Source organism: Cervus elaphus, chromosome 27 (genome assembly GCF_910594005.1).
Source record: "Cervus elaphus chromosome 27, mCerEla1.1, whole genome shotgun sequence".
Taxonomy (NCBI): Eukaryota; Metazoa; Chordata; class Mammalia; order Artiodactyla; family Cervidae; genus Cervus; species Cervus elaphus.
Window position 1 is genome coordinate 44,823,725 of NC_057841.1, and position 22,256 is coordinate 44,845,980.

The 22,256-nt window shown below is 47.2% G+C and overlaps 2 protein-coding genes across 2 annotated transcripts in view; both read left to right on the forward strand.

The window, feature by feature from the left end:
• The window catches only part of RAB31 (RAB31, member RAS oncogene family), an 81,270-nt gene extending 65,186 nt beyond the window's left edge, over positions 1 to 16,084 (forward strand). Inside the window, exons 6-7 of the mRNA XM_043888751.1 lie at positions 5,382 to 5,491; positions 12,494 to 16,084. Of these exons, the coding sequence (XP_043744686.1) occupies positions 5,382 to 5,491; positions 12,494 to 12,591 (208 nt within the window). The 3' untranslated portion in view covers positions 12,592 to 16,084. The remainder of the gene's footprint in view (positions 1 to 5,381; positions 5,492 to 12,493) is intronic.
• A 3,161-nt stretch (positions 16,085 to 19,245) lies between these two features.
• Positions 19,246 to 22,031, forward strand: TXNDC2 (thioredoxin domain containing 2). Its single transcript, XM_043888750.1, has one exon. The coding sequence runs from the start codon at positions 19,395 to 19,397 to the stop codon at positions 21,462 to 21,464; it is 2,070 nt and encodes a 689-aa protein (XP_043744685.1). The 5' UTR covers positions 19,246 to 19,394; the 3' UTR covers positions 21,465 to 22,031.
• The last annotated feature ends 225 nt before the right edge of the window (positions 22,032 to 22,256 follow it).

The following is a 22,256-nucleotide window of genomic DNA, read 5'->3' on the forward strand; positions in this document are numbered from 1 at the left end:
TTTGAAATATTGTTAATTCCTTGGAATGAATTTAGCAAGAATTGAGCTAGACCTATATAGATAAATGTTACAGTTCTAGGTAGGATAAAAAAGGTGCTTTTTCCTTGGATAGTGAAACTGAGTAGTATTGTAGAAATGTCAGTTTGTTCTAAATTAAATCATGAATTCACTGAGATTCCAGGTAAATTACATCAAATAATTTGAAGTAACATTTTAGAAAGGGTTTTACAAAATTATCCTAAAATTCACCTAGAAAGATAAATAGGCAAAAATAGTTAGTATTGGAAGGACTAATCTCAGCATATATTAAAATATATTTTAATGATTCAGTAATAAAACAATATAGCATGTCACAGAAATGGACAGAAAATCAATAAGCAGACTACAGAATCTAAGAATAGGGTGAAATATGTAGGGATATTTAGTATACAATAAAGGTGATATTTAAACAAGTGCAAAAACGGGGATAGTTCAGTACATGGTTTGGGGATAATTAGGAAAAACTGAGAGAAAATAAATTCAGAATGGATCAAGGATTTAGGTGCAAAGTAACAAACCATAAAAGTTAGAGAAAGCAGTTGAATTTTTAAAAATAACCTTGGAATGAACTATTTAATAATGATACAAAACTCAGAAGACATAGAAGAAAATGATCAGTAAGTCTGATTATATAAAAACTCCTGTATGGCAAAAATGCCACAGACAACATCTAAATACAAATGGTAAGCTGAAAGAAATGCAGAAAATATATTACAAAAGGCTAGGTTCCTTAATATGCAAAGAGCACTTAACAAATAAATAAGAAAAATCCAAACAATCCAAACCAAAGTGTGCAGAGAACAAGCACAAGAATTTCGTAGAACAAGAAGTATCTGTGGCTTATAAAAAGTTATGTTCCATCTCTGAATAAAAGTTACTCTGAATTAATGTCAGATTTTTCTCATGGAGAAAGAACTTTATAATGTAATTTTACTCTTGGAGTGATTTATGAAAGTTAGTGTATCCAATATTTTGGCCACCTGATGCGAAGAACTGACTCATTGGAAAAGACCCTGATGCTGGGAAAGATTGAGGGCAGCAGGAGAAGGGGACAACAGAGGATGAGATAGTTGGATGGCTTCACCGATTCAATAGACATGAGTTTGAGCAGGCTCCAGGAGTTAGTGATGGACAGCGAGGCCTGGCGTGCTGCAGTCTGTGGGTTTGAAAAGAGTTAAGACATGACTGAGTGACTGAATAACACCAACAAATGTATTTAATGCTGTAGCCTGTGTTCCCTGTTCTTCTGTGGAGTAGTGACGCGTTGCCTGGGAGCCTTTCTGGGCGATTAAACAAGGGTCATGAGTCAGATAAACCTCCTCGGGCTCGGACGTACTTTGAGCCTTCTGTTTGCCTGTTTCCTCCACTTGATTCATTTCCTCAATCTTTGGGACGTTTGCTAAGAAAGTGGTACCATCTTTGTAAAGATTTATTCTGGAAACTTTGGTCTACCTTATTTATGTGCCAGGCACTGTTTTGAGCACTTTATGATATCAACTTATATTTAAAATGGAAAAGTGTTCATGCCATCTGACAGCAAAGGGGGTCTGAGACCTGAGCGAGGGAGGCGTGAAGAGGCTGGTCACTGAAGGAGAAAATCTCACTCCCGTAAGCAGCAGGCTGGGCTGCCTTTCTGACGTGAGTGCTGTCCCGTGACACATTGTGAACGAGAGTTCAAGGCCAGAGCATTGCACTTCTGCACGGGAGGCCCACGGAGGTCACCGCTCCCTGCTGTCAGGAATGGCACCCGAGGGCTGGGTGCTGGTCTGCCCCGGCCTGCTGACTGGACTCCCCTCCTCAGGGGCAGGGCCCCTGGAGTGCCTTCTTGGGGTCCCTGCCCTCCCTCCCCCTGCCATCCATCGAGGAGGCTCGCGGGGAGTTAAATAGCCCAAGACTGGAATGAGTCAGCTGCTGCGTTGCCGGGTTACACCCGCTAACAACAAAACAAGGACCCTCGTTGGGCAGCCCGGCCTGTGGATAAGTCTGGAGCCACAGGAATGTGGGTTCCCGCCCTCCTCCCCCGTGGGGAGCCTCCCAGAACTGGTGGCCTCTGCCTGGATGGCTGGTGCGTGGACCTCCCTGCAGTGTGACCTCTGAGGACTGTTGGAGCTTGGGGCTGGGGGAGGTGCCCCCTCTGGTGTGTTTTTCAGCCCTGAGTCTCCCCCCTGGCTGGGTGAATCTTCGCTTCTTCCCTGTCCGTACTCCCCACACTTCCCCTGAAGGCTTCTTGGACCTCCTTTACCTGAGTTGTCCTCTCTGCTGAAGGCCACTCGCGGTGACGGTCACCCTGACATTCAGCAGGTGCTGACTGATTGCCTCGTAGGCGCCCGGCCCTGTTAGGATTCCTGTGTGTGTCCTCAGGCACTCAGTCATGTCTGATTCTTTGCGATGCCATGGACTGTAGCCCTCCAGGCTCCTGTGGCCATGGGATTCTCCAGGCAAGAATACTGGAGTGTGTTGCCATTCCCTTCTCCAGGGGATCTTCCTGACCCTAGATTGAACCTGGGTCTCCTGCATTGCAGGGTGATTTCTTATCATCTGAGCCACCAGGGAAGCCTCCCCAAAACAAACCGTGGTCCTGATCGCAAAAATCCACAGCACGTTTAGGTGACAAGTCTCACCAGGGCTCTGGGCTCTCAAGGAGGGGATGCTGCGCTGCACTCTCTAGGAGGCCTCGTGTGGACGGTCGTCAGGGGGATGCGGAAGGGTGGACGAGAGCAGAGGCCCAGAGACAGACGTGAGCTCCGGAAGCACCCAGAATGACTGTCGCCTGGGCATGAACAGGGAGGTCTAAGGCAGGAAGCCAAGGCAGTGGGTTTTACAGGTTAGAAGACATGGATGAATTCTGTTCACAGGAACATTTGGTGGATTTGTGTGTTGATCCCCTCGGTGGGCCTGGGGGTGATGACTGCAAGAGCTGGAGGACCAATCAGAGGCACCCACAGGAACCTAGTTGAGGCACAGCATTTCTGGAAGTCCTGCCTTCCTGGATGTAACTTCATCTTGAAAGTCTAAAAGTACTCTTTCTCATCAAAATCGACCTGCTGTGTGCTTATGCCTTGGCTTGGGTGGACTTGCTTCAATTTACCTATTGAAAGCCTAACAAAGCACCCAGCCTATGGCAGACACTTGGTAAATGTTTGTTGAAAGAACTGAGGGAAAGTTACGGATGCGGTGGTCTTTTGTGAGGGTGATCGCAGAAGGCCTGTCTCCGAGGTGCCCTCCAGGCCCCTCCCCGGGCTGTGCATGACGTCTCCTGACTCAGCCGAAGGGCTTCCCAAGGCCACCCGTTGGTCACACATCTGCTAGAGGCCCGAGGCAGCACACGCTCACCTTCCCAGGGTCTGCTTTCAGATTGTAGCTGTACTGTTTGTTCCAACAACAGTTCTCCGACACCCATTGGGTGTCCTGCAGTCCAGCTCATTTCTGATGCTAATCTCAGTTCACTGATGAGGGAGAGGGACGCCCCTGGCCCCCCAGGCTCCTAGAGCGGGAAACTGTTCTTCAGGACAGTCCACACTTGGCCCCTGCCCCCAGCCCTGCCTGCACCTTGCCGCACTCTGGGGACATTTCTTTGTAAAGACTGAAGGAACAGCCTCAGGAATGTGGGTTCCTATTGGGTGGTTGGATGGGAGCAGTGTGAGCAGAACCTGCTGGGCCGGCCCTGCCTCCGCCCCGAGTCACCACGTCACCTTGGCAGGTCATCTGTTTAACGAGACCTGTTTCTAAACCTGGGGGAAGTCGGAGGACACGCTCGTCCTCTCTCCACCTTCCAGGGCCCAGCATTGTCAGCTGTGAGAGCATCTGCCCTTCTCGAAGTCTTCCCGTCACCCTCAGGGTGGGTGGTTTGGATTTTGTCATGAGTGACTTTGTTCTCACCATAATCCTGGTAGACAGTATTCTATTCCTCTTGGTCCCCCGAGAAGGACACACTGGAGCCTGAACTGACCTTCCCTCCCTTGAGGTGAGGGTTTTCCGCAGCTTCCTTGTGGCCAGAGGGCACCCCCCACACCTGTGGGCACACAGTCTCCTCTGCTCCACCTTAGGGCAGGGAGGAGCCCCATCCTTTGAGCTTTGGTTTGATAAAGACGGCCAGGAAGAAAAAGAAAAAACAGTAGAGTAACTTGCCAAACTGAACCTAAAAAAGCCCTCTGCTGGGATATTTCATCTGTAAAATTCATCGCCACCCAAAGACTGAAGAGTTTGGGTTTTTTTAATAACTGAGAGGCCTGGGGGCTTGTCTGTTAGAAACAAGGAAGAGAGTAGATTGAAAAGGGTCTTTTTGCCCAGGGTGTCCTTGGTAAGAATGATAAGGCAAGTGTAGAGTCCAGCCGACATGGCTCAGGTGTCCACGTGGCAGTGGGTCCCACACCACGTGAGGGGTGAGGGCGCACCCCACCTGGGGGACCATCGTCAAGCTCTGGTCCACGTTCTCGCTGCCCCTGGTGGCCACACTTCAGTGGCCTCCTCTGTGGCACCTGCCCAAGTTCTGTGGATCAGATGCTCGGCTCTCCACCCCTCTACTCCTGAGCACTTACTTTGTTATCTCCGTGTTGCAGACATTGTAATAGTGTGGCTTAGTGTGTCCATAGCTGTGTGTTTCTTTGCTCTCGGGTGTAGGTTCCATAAGGCAGGGGCTGCCTACAAGAAAGAGCTGGCATCCAACCGTTCTCTCTAAATATTGGTTGAATCAATGAATAAACTTCTGGAGAATAGGAGCTGTGTCTTTTTTAATCTTTCAGTCTGTTGCAATATCTTCACCTGAGAAAGTACATCAATAAATGTCTTTTTAGATTATTCATCTGGATTGAGTTCATGTCCTAAACCTTTGCAGTAACAGCCTTTTAAAGGAGAAAGTTCAAATACGCCGTTGGAACTGTAAATGTGTTCATTGCCAGTCTTCCAGATCACGTCATGTATTTTCTCGGATTTGTAAAAGGCAATATACAGAAAGTGTTAGAAAAGCACATATGCAAGTGTGTGCACATGTGCAGTTTTTAAAAAACATTGAGTCATTATTATAGGAAAAAAATTTGGAACCAATCCTAACTCTGAAAGCTGGCCTCACTTGTAATGCCTTTCCTACTGTTCTGGAATTCTCTCCTTTGGTGGGACCAGGAACAGTAGCTTATGCATGCATGTCCTGTCTCAATGGATGCCAGAGACTGGGTTTCAGGCTTGAAAAAGCTTCACGCACGTTTCTAATACTTACTGGGCGACTGAGTTGTTATTCTGCAGGCCCATGAGGGAGCTGTTTGCACGTGAGCTGTTTGTTTACTCTGCCGGGTTATTTATTCTGTACAGATGGGCACTCACCTCTGCTGGGCTGTCCTCTTTTCCAGGGAGGTGCCCTTGAAGGATGCCAGGGAGTATGCGGAGTCCATCGGTGCTGTTGTGGTTGAGACAAGTGCAAAGAACGCAATTAATATCGAAGAGCTCTTTCAAGGAATCAGTAAGTACCTGGTTTGTGTTTTCAGCATAGTTTGCATCTTTATGCTTCTGGGGCTCAGAGGATAAAAGCCACAGAACTCTGGAGCAGAGCATTTCCTCTGAGTCAATTTATCTGATGCCATAGACACTAAACCCTGCAGCCTTGCCCGGGTTCCTGCAGACCCACCCAACCCCTCTCTGTTCTCTGTCTCCAAGAGTCTGTGCTTTCACCTGTCCAGTCTGTGTTTCACGACTCAGAATGAAATAACTCCGTTGCAAAATAAAATTTATTTTACTTACAGAATTACGTATTCTTTAGTATTTTATGTTCCTATGTTGAGGGGAGGAAAACGAAAAGAGAGAGTGAGAAAGATATGGAAAACCAAAGTCACCCATGAAGCTAAATGACTCTGGGCAAAGGAGACAAGAGTAGCTTGTAGTCATTTTTTGTGTCTGGTGATCATCAACAAGAAACAGTGTCTCCCTCCTACGTGACCTGTGGGTAAAGAGTCAATGTGGAAAGGTTTTCCTCATTTCTGATCTGTTTGTTTGGTTTTTTTTTTAATTAGAGTACAGTTGATTTACAATGTCATGTTAGTTTCAGGTGTATAGCAGTCATTCAGTTATACACATGTGTGTGTGTCTATATATGTATTATGTATATATATGTATTCTTTTTCGGATTCTTTTCCCTTATAGGCTATTACATGATATTGAGTAGAGTTCCTGGGCTATACAGTAGGTCTTTGTTGTTTATCTGCATTACATACAGTCGTGTGTATCTGTCAGCCTGCCCCTGTGCAGCTCCCCGTATTTTCCAGAGCTCTCTCCCAGCATCAGTGCAGCTCTGTGTACCTGAGATTCACCTTGGGATTTCTCCGAGAGCTAGGAAACCTCCCAAGGTTTATGCAAAGTCATGTTTTCAATAAAAAATGACGTAACGACTTCACAGAAGAAAACAAACCTAAATCCAAGCATTAGTCTCTTAATTCGAAAGATATTCCTTTGCATGGCTCAGCCAGTATAAATCTCTTCATGCATATGAGGTTTTTTTTCTTTTCCCTTCCAAGTGGCATGTGGGATTTTAGCTTCTCAACTAGGAATTGAAACTGTAACCACGCCCCCACCTCCCCCCTCGAAGTGGAAGCACAGGGTCTTAACCACTGGGCTGCTAGGAATGTCCCTTTCTTTTTTTTCTTCTTTTTTTATATGAGGTCTTTATGGCTTAAAGTGATGGGGACTTTGTATAAGGAATTCCTGAGAGCCTGGTGGTCTACTTCATTTAGGAAAAACAAATGTTTTGCTTATGTAGTGCTTAGTCACTCAGTCGTGTCTGACTGTTTGTGACCCTTTGAACTGTAGCCCGCCAGGCTCCTCTGTCCATGGGATTTTTCAGGCATTTTTCTTATACTGGGTAATTACATCTGAAATAAATAATTGCTTCAATGTTTACTAGCTCATTAATGCCCCGTTTATCTTATGAAATCATCTCTGTTATCGTCCCTGCTTTACATGAGGACATTGAGGTGTGGAGAGGTTTGCAACTTACTCCCATCACAGGGGGTCAGTCCTGAGAGCAGGACTCCAGAACCCATGCTCTGAGCCGCCAGTCTGTCCACTTCTTATTGCAGATGGCAGCTTCTGGTAACGTTATTCATGATGGTGAAAAACAGGAAATGACTTAACTGCCCAAAACTTGGGACATGATTTTTTAATAATGCTGGAACACCAGTATAAACTAGTGATTAAAAACAAGGATGTAAATCTGTCTTTACTGACATAAAAAGATAAATTGTTGTGTGTGAAACAGAAATTACAGGGCACTTTGTATAATATCCTGATTTTATAAAATGTGAACCATAGACTACATTCCCTGGTGGCTCAGATGGTAAATAATCCACCTGCATTGAGGGAGACTTGGGTTCGATCCCTGAGTTGGGAAGATGCCCTGGAGGAGGGCATGGCAACCCACTGTAGTATTCTTGCCTGAAGAATCCTCATGGACAGAGGACGCTGGAGGGCTGCAGTCCATGGGGTCGAAAAGAGTCAGACATGACTGAGAGACTAAGTACGTAGACTATGTAATTGTAAATATATGCTTTTGGACAGAGTCAAAGGGAACACACTTGTTAGAATGTTAACAGTGGTTGTTTCTTGGTGTTGAGATTGCAGGGGACTTAAAAAAAAGACTCTGTTATGGAAAAATGTAAACATATACACCAGTAAACTGAAGAATGTAATGAACATCAGGTACAGTCATCACTTGGTGCCCTTGGAGAATTGCTTCTGGGACCACGGACACCAAATCCGAAGATGCTCGGTCACTTGTATAAAAGGGCATTGTATTTTTGTATAACCTACGCACATCCTCCCATATACTTTAAATCATCTCTAGATTGCAAATAATACCTAAGACCATAACAATGCTATGCAGTTGTAAATACAGTGTAAATGCTATTCAAATAGTTGCCAGTGTGGCAAACTCAAATTTTACTTTTTGGAACTTTCCAGAATTTTTTTCTTGACTATTTTCAGTCTGAAGTAAGTCTGTATCCGAGGATACAGAACCTGCAGATGTATGGGGCAGACCATACTCATAACCAAGCTGCCTTCATCCCTACCCCACACTTCCCTCAGCCTGCCCCTCCCCCCACACCTGTATTATTTTGAAGGGAATCCAGGACATCATTTCATCTGTAAATATTTTCAGTATGTAACTTTTTTTTAACAAAGCAATTACATGGTGGCATTCATTGTCATGCTATTATCATATTAATGACATTGAACTTGTGATGTTCAAATTTTTAGTAGCTTATAATTATCAGAAATGATTTGTTTGCATTTAACAGTATGTTTGGGTCAGGATGCAAATAAGCTCCATGTACAGTGATAAAATTAGCTGGTGTGCCTTTTAAGCCTCTCCTTCACAGTAGGTTCCCTCCATGCAGTTTCTTTATTTGAGCAATTAGGTCATTTGTCCTGATCCAAGTTTGTTGTTCAGTTGCTAAATTGTGTCTGACTCCTTGTGACCCCATGAATTGCAGCACATCAGGCTGCCCTGCCCTCCACTATCTCCAGGAGTTTGCTCAGACTCCTGTCCATTGAGTTGGTGATGCCATCCAACTACCTCATCCTCTGTCGCCCCCTTTTCCTGCTCTCAGTCTTTCCCAGCATCAGGGTCTTTCCAGTGAGTCAACTCTTCACATCAGGTGGCCAAAGTATTGGAGCTTCAGCTTCAGCATCAGTCCTTCCAGTGAATATTCAGAGTTGATTTCCTTTAGGATTGACTGGTTTGATCTCCTTGCTGTCCAAGGGACACTTAAGATTCTCCCATGGCATGCCATAGCATGAGTAAAAATTTGTTAATCCATTCACCTACACATTTGGGTGGTTTTCAGGTTTTAGTGATTACAGGCAAGGCTGTGATGAGATTTCACGCACAAGTTTCTGTGTGGATAAACACCTAGAAGGAGCGTGGCTGGCTCCTCTCATAGGCAATAGTCCATATTCTAAGGGTCCCCCAGCCTGTGTCCCAAAGTGGTTTTAGCATTTTTCTTTCCGACCTCTAATTCCGCAGAGCTCCAATAGCTCCAGTTCCTTGCCAGCAGATGGGGCGACCAGTTGTTAAGTTTCAACCATTTGGATGGGAATGTGATGCTCTCTCCTTGTGGTTTTGACATCCATCTTCTGATGACCGACAGTGTTGAGGGCCTGTTCATCAATCCTTGTGTCTCCTCTGGTGAAGTGTCTGTTCAACTTTTTCCCATTTTGTATGGATTTGCTGTTTTTTTAAAGTATTGATTTCTCTTGACTGTGCTGGGTCTTTGTTGCTGAATGTGGGCTTTTCTCTAGCTCCAGCATTCGGGGGCTCCTTTTCGTTTCAGGGCTCTGGCTTCTCACTGCAGTGGTTTCTCTTGTTGTGGAGTGCTGGCTTCTGCAGCTACCGCACGTGGGCTTCAGTAGTCTTGGCTTGTGGGATTAGTTGCTCTGCATCATATGGGCTCTTCCTGGACCAGGGATTGAACCTGTGTGCGCTGTGTTTGCTGGCGGATTCTTAACCACTGGACCACAAGGGAAGTCCCTTGAGTTGTTTTCTTATTTCTTCACTTAATGATCAGCAGTGGCTCATCAGTTGTAATAAATGGTCCCCACGAATGACAGGTGTTAAAATAGAGGACATTGGGGATGAGGGGGGAGGAGTGTATGAAGACTCTCTGAACTTCATGCTTGATTTTTTTCTGTAAACCTAAAACTGCCCCTCCCCCCAAATATAGTCTCCTCATTTTTTTTTTAAGAAGGGAAATGGTGTCTTTGACTAGCAAGGAAGCCTAATGATTTTAAAGGAACGTAAGCCCCTCCACATTGAAGACGTTTGGTGTTTTGGATTCAAGGTCAGTGGTGATCTAGCCCCTTACTTTGTTCTTTGCTGGGGCACCACCGTTTCCACGGCTCCTGGACTTGAACTTCAGTTTTCTTCCTCCCTCTCTCACCCTCCTGCCTCCAATCAGTTGTCACGTCTGCCAGGTATCTTCCTGCAGTCCTCCTTCCCTCCCTATTTTCTACTTCTCTCCATGGCACTGTCATTATCCCTGACCAGGATTTCCTGCCAGCATCCTGACTGAATCCACTTCCTGAATCCTACGCCATGCTCATCCTGCACAGAGTGTTAGCGCCTTCCTAGGTCTAGATGCTAATATTCCAGGTTATCTCGCAGTCCCAATGTTGTCTTCTTGATGGCAGCAAAAGGACAGTTCAGAGGATGACCTCAGGTGTCACAAGTGTGGCGCCAGCCCCATTCTGTATTCCTGGGGCAGGGCCACCTGATCGTGAGCTCTGCAGTGGGTCAGAGAGGACCCCACGCGCCAAATAGAGAGACTGGGAGATCGTGATTAAGAGCAAATGCTGCTGAGTCCTAGTAAACAAAGTCACTTTGTTAGTGTATTAGTCACTCAATCGTGTCCGACTCTTTGTGACCCCATGGACTGTAGCCCACCAGGCTCCTCTGTCCATGGGATTCTCCAAGCAAGAATATACTGGAGTGGGTTGCCATTTCCTCTACAGGATCTTCCTGACCCAGGGATCTGCTGATTCTTTCTTGCAGGCAGATTGTTTACCATCTGAGCCACTAGGGAAGCAGGTAAGCATAGTCAGTCTACTTCTCTGGATAATTCAGAAAATCAGAATTGAGAAATGGAAGTGACAGGCAGGTACCAGCCCCTCTACCACCCATCCAACCAAAGTGGAGCCTGGTAGATCCTGGGGCCGGAGTGAGCAAGGGAAGCACCCAGACAGCAGCTTGGCAGGAAGAAGACGCCAGGCCTGTGCAGGAAGCGGCTGGTCCCCAGGACAGCTGCCGCTGAGTGTGCTGTTTTATTTTTGTTGTGTATAAAAGCGTCACAGCCCCAGTCCAGAGCCACCACAGTTTACAGGCTTGGAATCGGTTTTCTCCCATAACTTTGTTCTTGAGGAATCATTTACAAAACCTGCTTTTTCTCTGGGCTGTCAACTTTCAGGAAGACAGAACTCAAAAAAAAAAAAAGTCTTTTAGCTTTTCCTGAGCAGGATCTTGCACAATCCAAACCTTATTAAAATAAACACCCTGCTGTGGGATTTATCCTCCAGAGGACCTGTGTGGAGACTGTGCTCTCAGAGGACATTTTGTAACAGCACAGATATGCTCGGATGCCCAGAGCCTTTTCAGATGTGTGTGTGTGTGTGTTTGCCCTATTCTGTGCCCGTGTAATTAATACTGATTCAACAGGGTTCCAAGGTGATCGCCTTGGTACCGAATGCTATGGCATTTTCTGGAACTCTTCTTTTGTGTAAGTATGTTTAAGCTTTCAGTAAGTTTCAGGTAACTCAGACCACAGGATCTGAGTTCTCGGTGTGTTTCCACAGTGCTGGTGCCTTCCTGCTCTTTTTAAGGGGCTTGCCTCATTGTTGTTGTTCAGTCGCTTAAGTCAAGTCTGACTCTTTGCAACCCCATAGACTGCAGCACACCAGGCTTCCCTTCCTTCATTATCTTCTGGAGTTTCCTCAGCCTCATGTACATTGTATTGGTAATGCCATCCAACCATCTCATTCACTGTCACCCCCTTCTCCTCCTGCCTTCAGTCTTTTCCAGCATCAGGGTCTTTTTCAGTGAGTCAGCTCAAGTGACCAAAATATTGAAGCTTCAGCATCAGTCCTTCCAACGAATGTTCAGGGTTGATTTCCTTTAGGGTTGACTGGTTTGGTCTCCTTGCAATCCAAGGGACTCTCAAGAGTCTTCTCCAGCAGCACAGTTTTATGACTTAAGAAATCATAAGTGTATTGCAGTACTTCCCTGGTGGCTCAGAAGTAAAGGATCCGCCTGCCAATGCAGGAGACTCAGGTTCGATCCCTAGGTCGGGAAGATCCCCTGGAGAAGGGAACGGCAACCCATTCCAGTATTCTTGCCTGGAGAATCAGTCCCATGGACAGAGGAGCCTGGTGGGCTACAGTTCATGGGGTCACAAGCAGTCAGACACGACTGAGTGACTAACATTTTGCTCTGCTTGTTTATGGTATTAAGATACTATTTCCTGTGAAAAATGTCTCTAGAGGCTTTCCCCCTTAACGCTCTGAGTGCGTTGGCAGGTTGAGGGATGGAAACCCAATGTTAATACGCAGCGTTGCTGGGACCATCGCAGTTCCCCAGCCAGGTCTATTTTAAGAAGCTGAGGCCTCACTGTTGCTGTTGAAACTGAGAGGCAGTCGTTCCAGTGGGCGGATGGGGGAAGGCTGGGAGCGAGCAGCGTGCTGATGCTTGTGTGGAGAAGGCCGATGCAGAAAGCTGGTTTTACCTTTCCTTTACCGTCTGTGTTTGACGTCACACAGCCCTGGCCGGGGGGTGGCGTGGTAGGGGGACACTGGGAGAGGTAGCCCCTCCACCTGGTTGCAGCCCGCAGGTTGTGCACGTGACCTGGGGGTGCGGGAGCAGGCCCCCATCTGCACAGGGGTCAGCTGGGAACAACAACTCACCCTTGGCCTCCCTTCCTTGCAGGTCGCCAGATTCCACCCCTGGACCCCCATGAAAATGGAAACAGTGGATCCATCAAACTGGTGAAGCCAACCTCGCAGGCCGGCCGGCGGTGCTGCTGAACCGGGGCTGGGTCCCCTGTACTTGAAGAGGCCGGAGCTCCCTCCCTGGGCGCTGCCTCGGGGCCTCCCGCCTTGGTGGTCTGGCCCCTGGCTCAGAGGGAGGAGAGCCCTGCAGAGAACAGGGCAGGAAGTGTCCCTGGAAAAGGATTCTGGGAAACTCTGGGAACACCCACCACCCCGCCACAGAAGGGCCTTTGGTGTGTGAAATTCACTCAGAGGGAACGGATTTTAGGTATTAAGTAGAGTTGAGTTTTTTTTTTTTAAAGCCTTAAAATATTCTTAAATTTGTACAAAAGTTTTACTGGCTTATGTGTGTGAGATTCTAAAGTGGTGTTCCATTCTGATTTCCTGTGTTTCTAATCAAATGTCAGGAACTTCTTCAGTGCTATTGCCTTAGTTATTCCACCAACCTTTTCTGAAAGGTCCCCTTAATTTTCCTTTCAGTGAGGTGTAATTGGACCATCTACGGTAGAACTCGAGCTTGTTATGAAAGTGGAGAAAGATGTATTAGGAACTGTTGTCTACATCTCTGACCTTTACTCCATGAACATTTTTCTAAGCCTTGGTCATATAAACTGACTAACCGAACCCGACTACAGTATTTCATGTTGTGCTGGGAGCTGGAGGCCTGGTGTTGGAAGTCATTTAGAGTCATTACCGTGTAAGCAGTGACAAATGCAGGATATAAATGTTATTCCAGAGACCACCTGGTTTGCATGACCTGCAGGGTAATAAATCCCCACTCTCTTAGGGAAGTTTCGCACAGAGTGTTATTTTACTAAGAGAGTGTGACATAGTGCCATATCCCTGGAACAAATTACCTGGAGGATGTTTGAATCTAAATTATAGGGCAAACTTCTCATATTAAACAATATCAATGAATAATTGATTACAGGAAAGCCAGCCAGAAGAAGTACTGGCACAGTAAGATTCTAGACACCCCACCCCCCCCCACCCCTGTGCCTGCCCCTCCTCCCTGCCCCGCCCCAAACTACGAAATCAGAGGGTCTTTAAAAGAGGCCAAGCTTTGGTGGGGTGGGTATTAAGGTTGAACAGAGGTCTACCTCTGGAGTGCCTGTTAGCTGCAAACGGGCTCTGATGAATCTTCCCTTTTCAGACTCCCTGTCAGCTCAATGAATTGTTTTGTACTCAGTCCTAATTGACTCTTTGCGACCCCATGGACTGTAACCCGCCAGGCTCCTCCATTCTTGGGATTCTTCAGGCAAGAATACCGGAGTGGGTTGCCATTTCCTCCTCCAGGGGATCTTCCCGACCCAGGGACCGAACCAGCATCTCTTATGTCTCCTGCATTGTCAGGCGGATCCTTTACCACTGAGCCACCTGGGAATCCCAGTGAATATCTTTAATTCTGAATCCAGTGGAAGGGAAGAAAATTGTCCCTATTGAAAGTTCACATCCTGTTTTCTTTCTAATTTTGATAAAAACCTGGGATGGACAAGTGGTTGTTTTCCTAGGAAGGCTCAGGATAGGAAGTGAACCTTGGAGGAGATTCAGATTGGTGCCTTTTGTCAGGTAAGATGTGGCTGACCAGGTAGTGGGGTAACAGGGCCAGTTGATACCTTCAAGGCTCAACAAACATTCATTGAAGACCTACAATGTAAAAATCAAGAAAGAGATCATGAGCCAATGAAAGACCTTGAACTTTCTGTAACTTGGTGTGAGCCATTCTTGAGCCCTGTCATGCTGGTCCCACCAGCCCTTGATCGTTGGGGATACTGAGTCTACCATCAAAAAAAGTGAGGGTCCTTGTGAGATCAGGGCCCCATTCACACTTCTTCACATGGGCTGCAATGAAGAAAACAGTTTGAAATCTCAGACTTAGGTTTTTTTCAACTTGAGAATATGTTGTCAATTTGATGCTCTTACCACTTTACTCAGCTTGCGAGAATCATTTGACAATCTTAGGACATGGAAGCTGAAAACACTTACTTTTGGTTCAAGAGTTTAAACTCCGGACAGGTTCCCCTAAAACTGTTGGCAAATTGGAACTTGGACACTTTGGTAGGGCCTTTGCAGGGTTTTAAGGATTTTGTGCACCTTGTCAACATTATGGGCTCCATGATTCTGCTTGCAGGCTGAGCCATTATCTTGCCTCTTAACAAAGTTTAAAAAAATGTGGGTTGCACATTCAAGTGACCTCGTTCCAGGTGGCATGCAGGCTTATTTTGGAATCTTTCATCATCTGGCAGTCCCCAAGGACCAGAGCTTGTCTCTAGACAAGGTTGCCTAGCTAAGGAGGTACATGGCCCGGAGGAGTTTGCAGCTTTGGGCTGGATGTTCAGCGCTCCCACCTTGCATAAAAGAGCTTGTCTTAACCACGCATAGCAGGCTACCCACCTGTGAGCCTATGGCTTAGTTTCAGAAGCCCATGTGGGTGGGAGCCACTTGTTTGCCTTTCTGTGCAGCTTTAACTTTTCAAGGCATCGGCCGGCCATGTGCCTGTAGTCACACCTTGGAGCAGTTGTGGAAAGAGAAGACAGCCCTCAGGCACATAGACATTCACAGGAACGCGGGGTCTTTTCTGAAGACGGAGGCTTGAGCCTTGTCCACAAGGAGCCTTGCTTATCTTCCTTTATTTTGCCTTGAGATTACTTTCTGACTGTGCTAATCTCTGAACCATCACCGTGCGATGTGATATAAAGGCCTGGACATTAGTGTTCTTCCCAGTTGTCCAGCAGCGTCCTTCCCCCAGTTTCCCCAGATGTGCTGTTCTGTTTTCCTTCCTCTCCCATGTGGTACATATGCACACGTGTGTAAATACAACTTCAGATTTGTTACAGTGACATGTGATCCATTTCCCTGGCTGAGTGTGGCTCGTGACTCAATCGTGTAAATCGGGCATGGGCTCTCGGGGATTGTCTCCCCATGGGAATTCTCCCAGGTGGCAGTGGAATTGTGCCAACGCTGCATGCTCGTAATTGAGCTGCCATCTTTATAGTGGGGAGAGGTGTGTCAGGGGACTTTGGCAGACCAGAGGAGTCTGGAGAGCTGAAGCCAGTCTTTAGCCAAGCAAAGGGCTGGACCCCGTGGAGGACCCAGGGGGGCTCAGGTGACCGAGATGTGTCCCCTGAGGTTGAGGAACGTGACCTGTGATGGCCCAATAGGCTACCCTCAGGGCCCTGCTTCTCACTACTCTGCGACACTCATCACAACTTGAATAACGAGTGAAAGAAAGGGCTCTGAGCCACATTCAGCCCCGTTAGGTTCTGGTTTAACCTTCGTTACTAAAACCAGACCCAGAGATCCAGTGTCAGCACTTGATTGTGTACACCGCCCCCTCCCTTGTGTTTTCATAAGGGGCCTGTGTCTGGGCTGGACCCAGTTCTCACGTATAGAAGACACCGCTGCAGACCTTAGGACCTACCTGTCCACCTTGCATTCTGTAGTAAAGCACTGCCTTCCACGTCCAATTGTATCTGTTACTTTTGGTTTAACGCACACTGATTCATACTAATAAATATTTTAAGTTTTATGAAGTTTGTCTTTTTCTTACTATAATGTTGGGTTGAATAATTGTAATTTTTTAAGTCAGTTGCTGGCAATGGGCAGAGGGGTTGGAAGACCTATGTCTTTAAGCTTCAGTTTCCTCGTAGATAAGATGCAGAGTGTAATTCAAATGTACCCTTACCCACAATTCTGGAATCTCAAAAGCCTCAGAAGGGACTTTTTTCCTGAAGTTTGGTACAGACTCCTCTGGCTGTAAAACCAGAGCTGAACAGATGTGATGTTCTTTGTAGTTATTCATCCGACCAAGGAGAGGGGCAATGTCTGCATGTCCTGTTTCAGAAATCCTGCCGTTTGCTCATCGGTTGATCCTTGGCTCTGCTGTATGCTCTGTGATAGATGCACCAGATTGTTGTCAGAAAACCCAAGCAAGATTCTGAGTTCCCAAAACCCCTGCCCCCAAGGTGTCACACAAGGTACGATATCCACCATATTCGTGAGGAACTGTCCATGGGGGCTCTGGGCAACCAGCGGGGCCATGTGTACACAGACTTCGACACCCGAGGGGTCTCCTGAGTGGGCTGCACAGGTTTCACTCGATAGAGAACACGTCTTTGAGTCCTGGCACAGAGCCGATGCTCATAAACAAGACACTCGAGTATAGTGACCTGCTTTGCCTCAGCTGCTGCAGCAGGTGTTTTATATCACACGACCTTCTGTTTTCACAACCCCTTTATCACGAGATACCACGATTGCACCCATTCTACAAATGAGGAAACCGAAGCCCAGGAAGTTAGTAAGTCACATAAAACCATAGGCTAGGAAGAACTGTTGTTGTTTAGTCACTAAATTGTGTCTGACTCTTTTGTGACTCCTTGGATGTAGCCCACCAGGCTCCTCTGTCCTTGGGACTTCCTAGGGCAAGAATACTGGAGTGGGCTATCATTTCCTCTCCTGGGGATCTTCCTGGACTAGGGATCAAGCCTACATCTCCTACATTGGCAGGTGGATTCTTTACCACTGAGCCACCAAGGAAGCCCAGACTAGGAGGAGAGGAGGAGCCAAATGTTAGCTTCTGTTATATGTTTTTCTTTTTCAATTAAGATTTTTTAAAAACTTTTAAAATGGAGATATAATTAACTCATGTTAGTTTCAAATGTACAACATAATGATTCTATATTTGTGTATCTTGTGAAATGATCACCATGTAAGTCTAATTAACATCTAGTCACCACACATAGTTACAAATTTATTTTTCTTGTGATAAGAACTTTTAAGATCTCCTCTCTTAGCAATGTTCAAACATGCAGTGTGGTATTATTAATGATTAATTACATATTAATATATTGATCAATTATAGATACCATGCTCCTGGGGGATTTCAGCCTAAGGAACACAGTTTTACTCTGGTGACAGCTCTGTCTTCTGATTCCTGCCCTTTATCCATAACATGTGGGTATACAGGGCTGTGCGAACTCTGGCTGGTTGTGGGTACACAGGGCTGTATGGACTTGCTGTTCCTGAGCCTCCTGCCTCCTGCTGGTTCCCAGGTGAGGCAGTTGGTCTGGCCTTGTCCTGGAACTGGGAATGGTTAAGGATGGAGGAGGCTGGCTGGAGTTGGGGCCCACTGGTCAAGCCTGTGCCTCTGGTCCTTGCCTCTCGCTGCAAATCCCCCTGCACTGTGGCTTCTTTGTTCTTCTTGAGCTTCTCCTGTTTAGAAGAGAAGCTCAAGCCTTAGAACATCACAGCCCCACTTGGAATGTGAGGACCTCCCTGGCCCAGCAATCTGCCCATCGCCCCTGTTGCCATGGGCACATGGAGCCCACATGGCTGTGGCATTTCCTAGCCTTCCAGGTGGTGCGGGAGGCAGATGCTCCTTCGAGTCCAGCTTTCCTCTGACCACATCCGACCTGGGTCCTTGCTGAAGCTTCTGCCTGGAGAGGGGAGGCCAGGCTTCTCTGTCGAATGAATGGGGGGGTCCATGATCTCACTACTGCCTCTTCTCAGTTAGGGAACTCCTCCATGTTGTAATCTCCCTTTCCAACATCCAAACCGGACATCTGACCAGCAGGTAGGACTTTGCAGAAGAGGGTGATGTAGTTGAGAGGAGACCTTGTTGTTGTTGTTTAGTCATTCAGTTGTGTCAGACTCTTTGAACCCAACTGCAGCACACCAGGTTTCCCTGTCCTTCACTATCTCCTGGAGTTTACTCAAAGTTATGTCCATTGAATGAGTGATGCCATCCAACCATCTTATCCTTTGTTGCCCTCTTCTCCTTCTGCCTTCAATCTTTCCCAGCATCAGAGTCTTTTCCAATGATTTGGCTCTTTGCATCAGGTGGCCAAAGTATTGGAGTTTCAGCTTCAGCATCTGTCCTTCCAATGACTATTCAGGGTTGTTTTCCTTGTAGATTGACTATTTTGATCTCCTTGCTGTCCCAGGGGCTCTCGAGAATCTTCTCCAGCACCACAGTTTGAGGAGATCACAGAGGAGACCTTAGTAGATGGTTGTGGTGGCCGAGTCATAAAGAGAAGGCTGGGACTGGGGAGTCCTGGAGGAAGGGGATATCAAAGGTGGTTTCAAGTCATCCCCCTGGATGGGGCACTCGGCAGGCAGCCCAGCCCAGTATCAGGAGTGTGGGCTTGGAACCTGCCCCACAGATGAGCTCTGTGACCTTGAGTGGGTCCCATAACTTCTCTAAGGCTGAGTTTTCTCACTTGTAAGGTGGAGATCACAATGGGACTTACCTCAGTGGTTTGTTGTAGGGAATAATGCCTGTGAATTCATTTTGGGGACTGGGCATGGCCCCACACACAGAGCAGCCCCAAAACCCAGAGTGTCATGAAACTCTCAAATGGGACACTTGTGAAAACAGAGAGGGCAGGCCGACTGTAGGTTCCACCCCAGTACAGGTTGTTATTCGATGTATGATGTTTGGTTGGAGAAGTTCCAAGGGGATGGCCTTGCTGGTTCCATGAGGCACCTGTGAAGTAGGGGTGGGTAGAGACCAGGAACTGGAAATGGAAAGTGATGAAGCTGGGGTCCTGGAGGAACCGGAAATGAGGTCAGACAACCAAGCAGAAACAAATGAAGGTGAGGATAAAGGTCAGGAGGAGGGAAGGGGGCTGCTTTGGGGACCTGTGTGCTTAGCGGGTCAGCTGCAGTGTCAAGCAAAGCAGAGAAGTTTGTAGTTAAAGGAAAAACAACCTAGGTGAAGATTACATGTAATCACATGCTGCTTGGTTTGTGTGGAATATGAGTATGCAAATGACTGTATCAGTTAGAAGACTACCTTCATGCGCTCTAAGAAGGACGCCTGCCCGTCTTCCTTGGAGTAGATGATCAGAATGCTTTTGTTTCTTCTTCTGACATTTTTATTTTTTTTACCTTTTTCTTCAGAAAGTCCATTATTACAGGTTATGTCCAGCCATGTGACTCTCCAGGTCCCAGCACACACCCTGGAGGCCTTTGTCCACGAGGTCAGCAATGTTCAACGTACACATGTTGGGGCATCCGAAGCCCTGCAGGCCGTGCACACACTCCCACCTGAGCAGAGCGGTGACACCCCCAGCTCTCCAGCCCAAATTGCCCTGCCCAAGCAGGGGGACTTTCTCAATTCCTCAGCAGAAGCCATCCCATCCGAGCAGGCTGACACTCCCAGTTTCCCAGAAAAGACCATCCTATCAAAAAAGAGAGAAATTCTCAATTCCCCCCAGAAGAACATCTTGCCCAAGCAGGCTGCCACCCCCAGTTCCTCAACCCAAACCATTTCACCAAAGCAGGGTGACATTCCCAATTTCCCAGAAAAAACCATCCTGCCAAAAGAGGGTGTCATTCTCAATCCCCCCAGTAAAACCACCCTGCACAAGAAGGCCAACACCCCCAAGTCTTCAGAAAAACCCACCTCGCCCAAGCAGGGTGACACCCCCAAGCCCTCAGCCAAAACCATTTTGCCCAAGAAGGCTGACGCCCCCATCTTCCCAATCCAAGCCATTCTGCCCAATCAGTCTTATGCCTCCAAATTCTCAGAAAAAACCATCTCGACAAAAGAAGGTGACATTTTCAACTCCTCAGCCAAAGTCATTCCATCATGGCCGGCTGACTCCCCCAATTTCCCAGCCAAGATCAATCCATCATGGCAGGCTGACTCCCCCAAGTTCCCAGCCAAGATCATTTCACCTAAACAGGCTGACTCCCCTAACTCCCCAAACCAAATCCTCTCACCCAAGCAGACCGATTCCCCCAATTTCCCAGGCAAAATCATTTCATCACGGCAGGCTGACTCCCCCAAGTTCCCACTCAAAACCACCCTGCTCAATCAGGTGGGCATCCCCACTTCTTCAGAAAAAAACATCTCACCCAAGCAGGGCAATACCCCCAATTTTCCAGCAAAATTCAGTTTGCCCAAGAAGAGTAAAACCCACAAGTTTACAACCAAAGCCATTCTGTCTAAGCAGGGTGACACCCCAAAGTCCTCAGACAAAACCATCCTGCCCAAGGAGGGTGAGACCACCAAGTCCTCAGCAGAAACCATTCTGCTCAAGGCGAGTGAGATCCCCAAGTCCTCAGCCAAACCCATTCTGCCCAAGGAGGGTGAGATCCCTGAGTCCTCAGCTGAAACCATTCTGCCCAAGGAGGGTGAGACCCCCAAGTCCTCAGCCGAAACCACTCTGCTCAAGGAAGGTCAGACTCCCAAGTCCTCAACCCAAACCATTCTACTCAAGGAGGGTGAGACCCCGAAGTCCTCAGCCAAAACCATTCTGCCCAAGGAGGGTGAGACCCCCAAGTCCTCAGCCGAAACCATTCTGCCCAAGGAGGGTGAGACCCCCGAGTCCTCAGCCGAAACCATTCTGCCCAAGGAGGGTGAGACCCCCGAGTCCTCAGCCGAAACCATTCTGCCCAAGGAGGGTGAGACCCCCGAGTCCTCAGCCGAAACCATTCTGCCCAAGGAGGGTGAGACCCCCGAGTCCTCAGCCGAAACCATTCTGCCCAAGGAGGGTGAGACCCCCAGGTCCTTAGAGGACACGGTCTGGCCCCCAGGAGGCAATAGCCTGCAGTCAGAGGAAGACGCAGAGTTCCTGGATGAGGACCTGGTGAAGGTGATCCTGAGCAAAGAAGACTTTGAGGTGGCGCTAAAGGAAGCTGGGGAGCAGCTGGTGGTCGTGAACTTCTCGGCCACGTGGTGCCAGCCCTGCAAGACCATCAAGTCCTTCTTCCAGACCCTGTCCCTGAAGCATGAGGATGTGGTGTTCCTGGAAGTGGATGCCGACGAGTGCGAACAACTAGTGAGAGAGTGCAAGGTCGATTGCGTTCCAACCTTTCAGTTTTATAGAAAAGAAGAAAAGATGGGCCAGTTTTCTGGTGCCCTGCACGAAAAACTTGAGACACTCATTACAGAATTAAAGTAATCATGTGTTACAAAAGCATTAGAAATAGTTGGCTATTCATAGCTTCTGATCTTATTTATGAAAAAAAATGAGGGGTGACGAAAGTATGTGTTCGAGTGGCACCTGCTTGTAAATCAGAAACATTAATTCTACCCTTTCTGAAAAGTCCTAATGTCTGTTGTGCCCACGTTCTTGTTGATGGAATGGGTGTGAAATTATAATATCATTTCCTCTGATGTAGATGGGAAGTCCAGCTGTCCTACTTCCCCCCACCTTTTTTTTTTTTTTCGGCCGTACTGCATGGCATGTGGAATCTTAGTTCCCCAACTAAGGATTAAACCTGTACCCCTTGGACTGGAAACCCAAAGTCTTAACTGCTGGACCATCAAGGAAGTCCCTGTCCCCTATTTTTTTAATCTTGATTTTTTTTTTTCACTCACTCTTGAAAAAATTTTTTTCACTCACTTATGTAGTCCTAGTGGCAACATTGGAAATTTAGATAATTCTTTTGTTGTTGTTGTTGTTCAGGAGGTAAGTTGTGTCCAACTCTGCCACCCTATGAACTGCAGCATGCCATCCTTCCCTTCCTTCACTATCTTCCAGAGTTTGCTCAAACTTATGTCCATTGAGTTAGTGATGCCATCCAACCATCTAGTCCTCTGTCGCCCCCTTCTTCTCCTGCCCTTGATCTTTCCCAGCATCAGGGTCTTTTCAAATGAGTCAAACAGGAGATGGCAAGAGTGAACATCAACATTTTAGGAATCAGTGAACTGAAACAGACGGAAATGGGATAATTTAATTCAGATGACCACT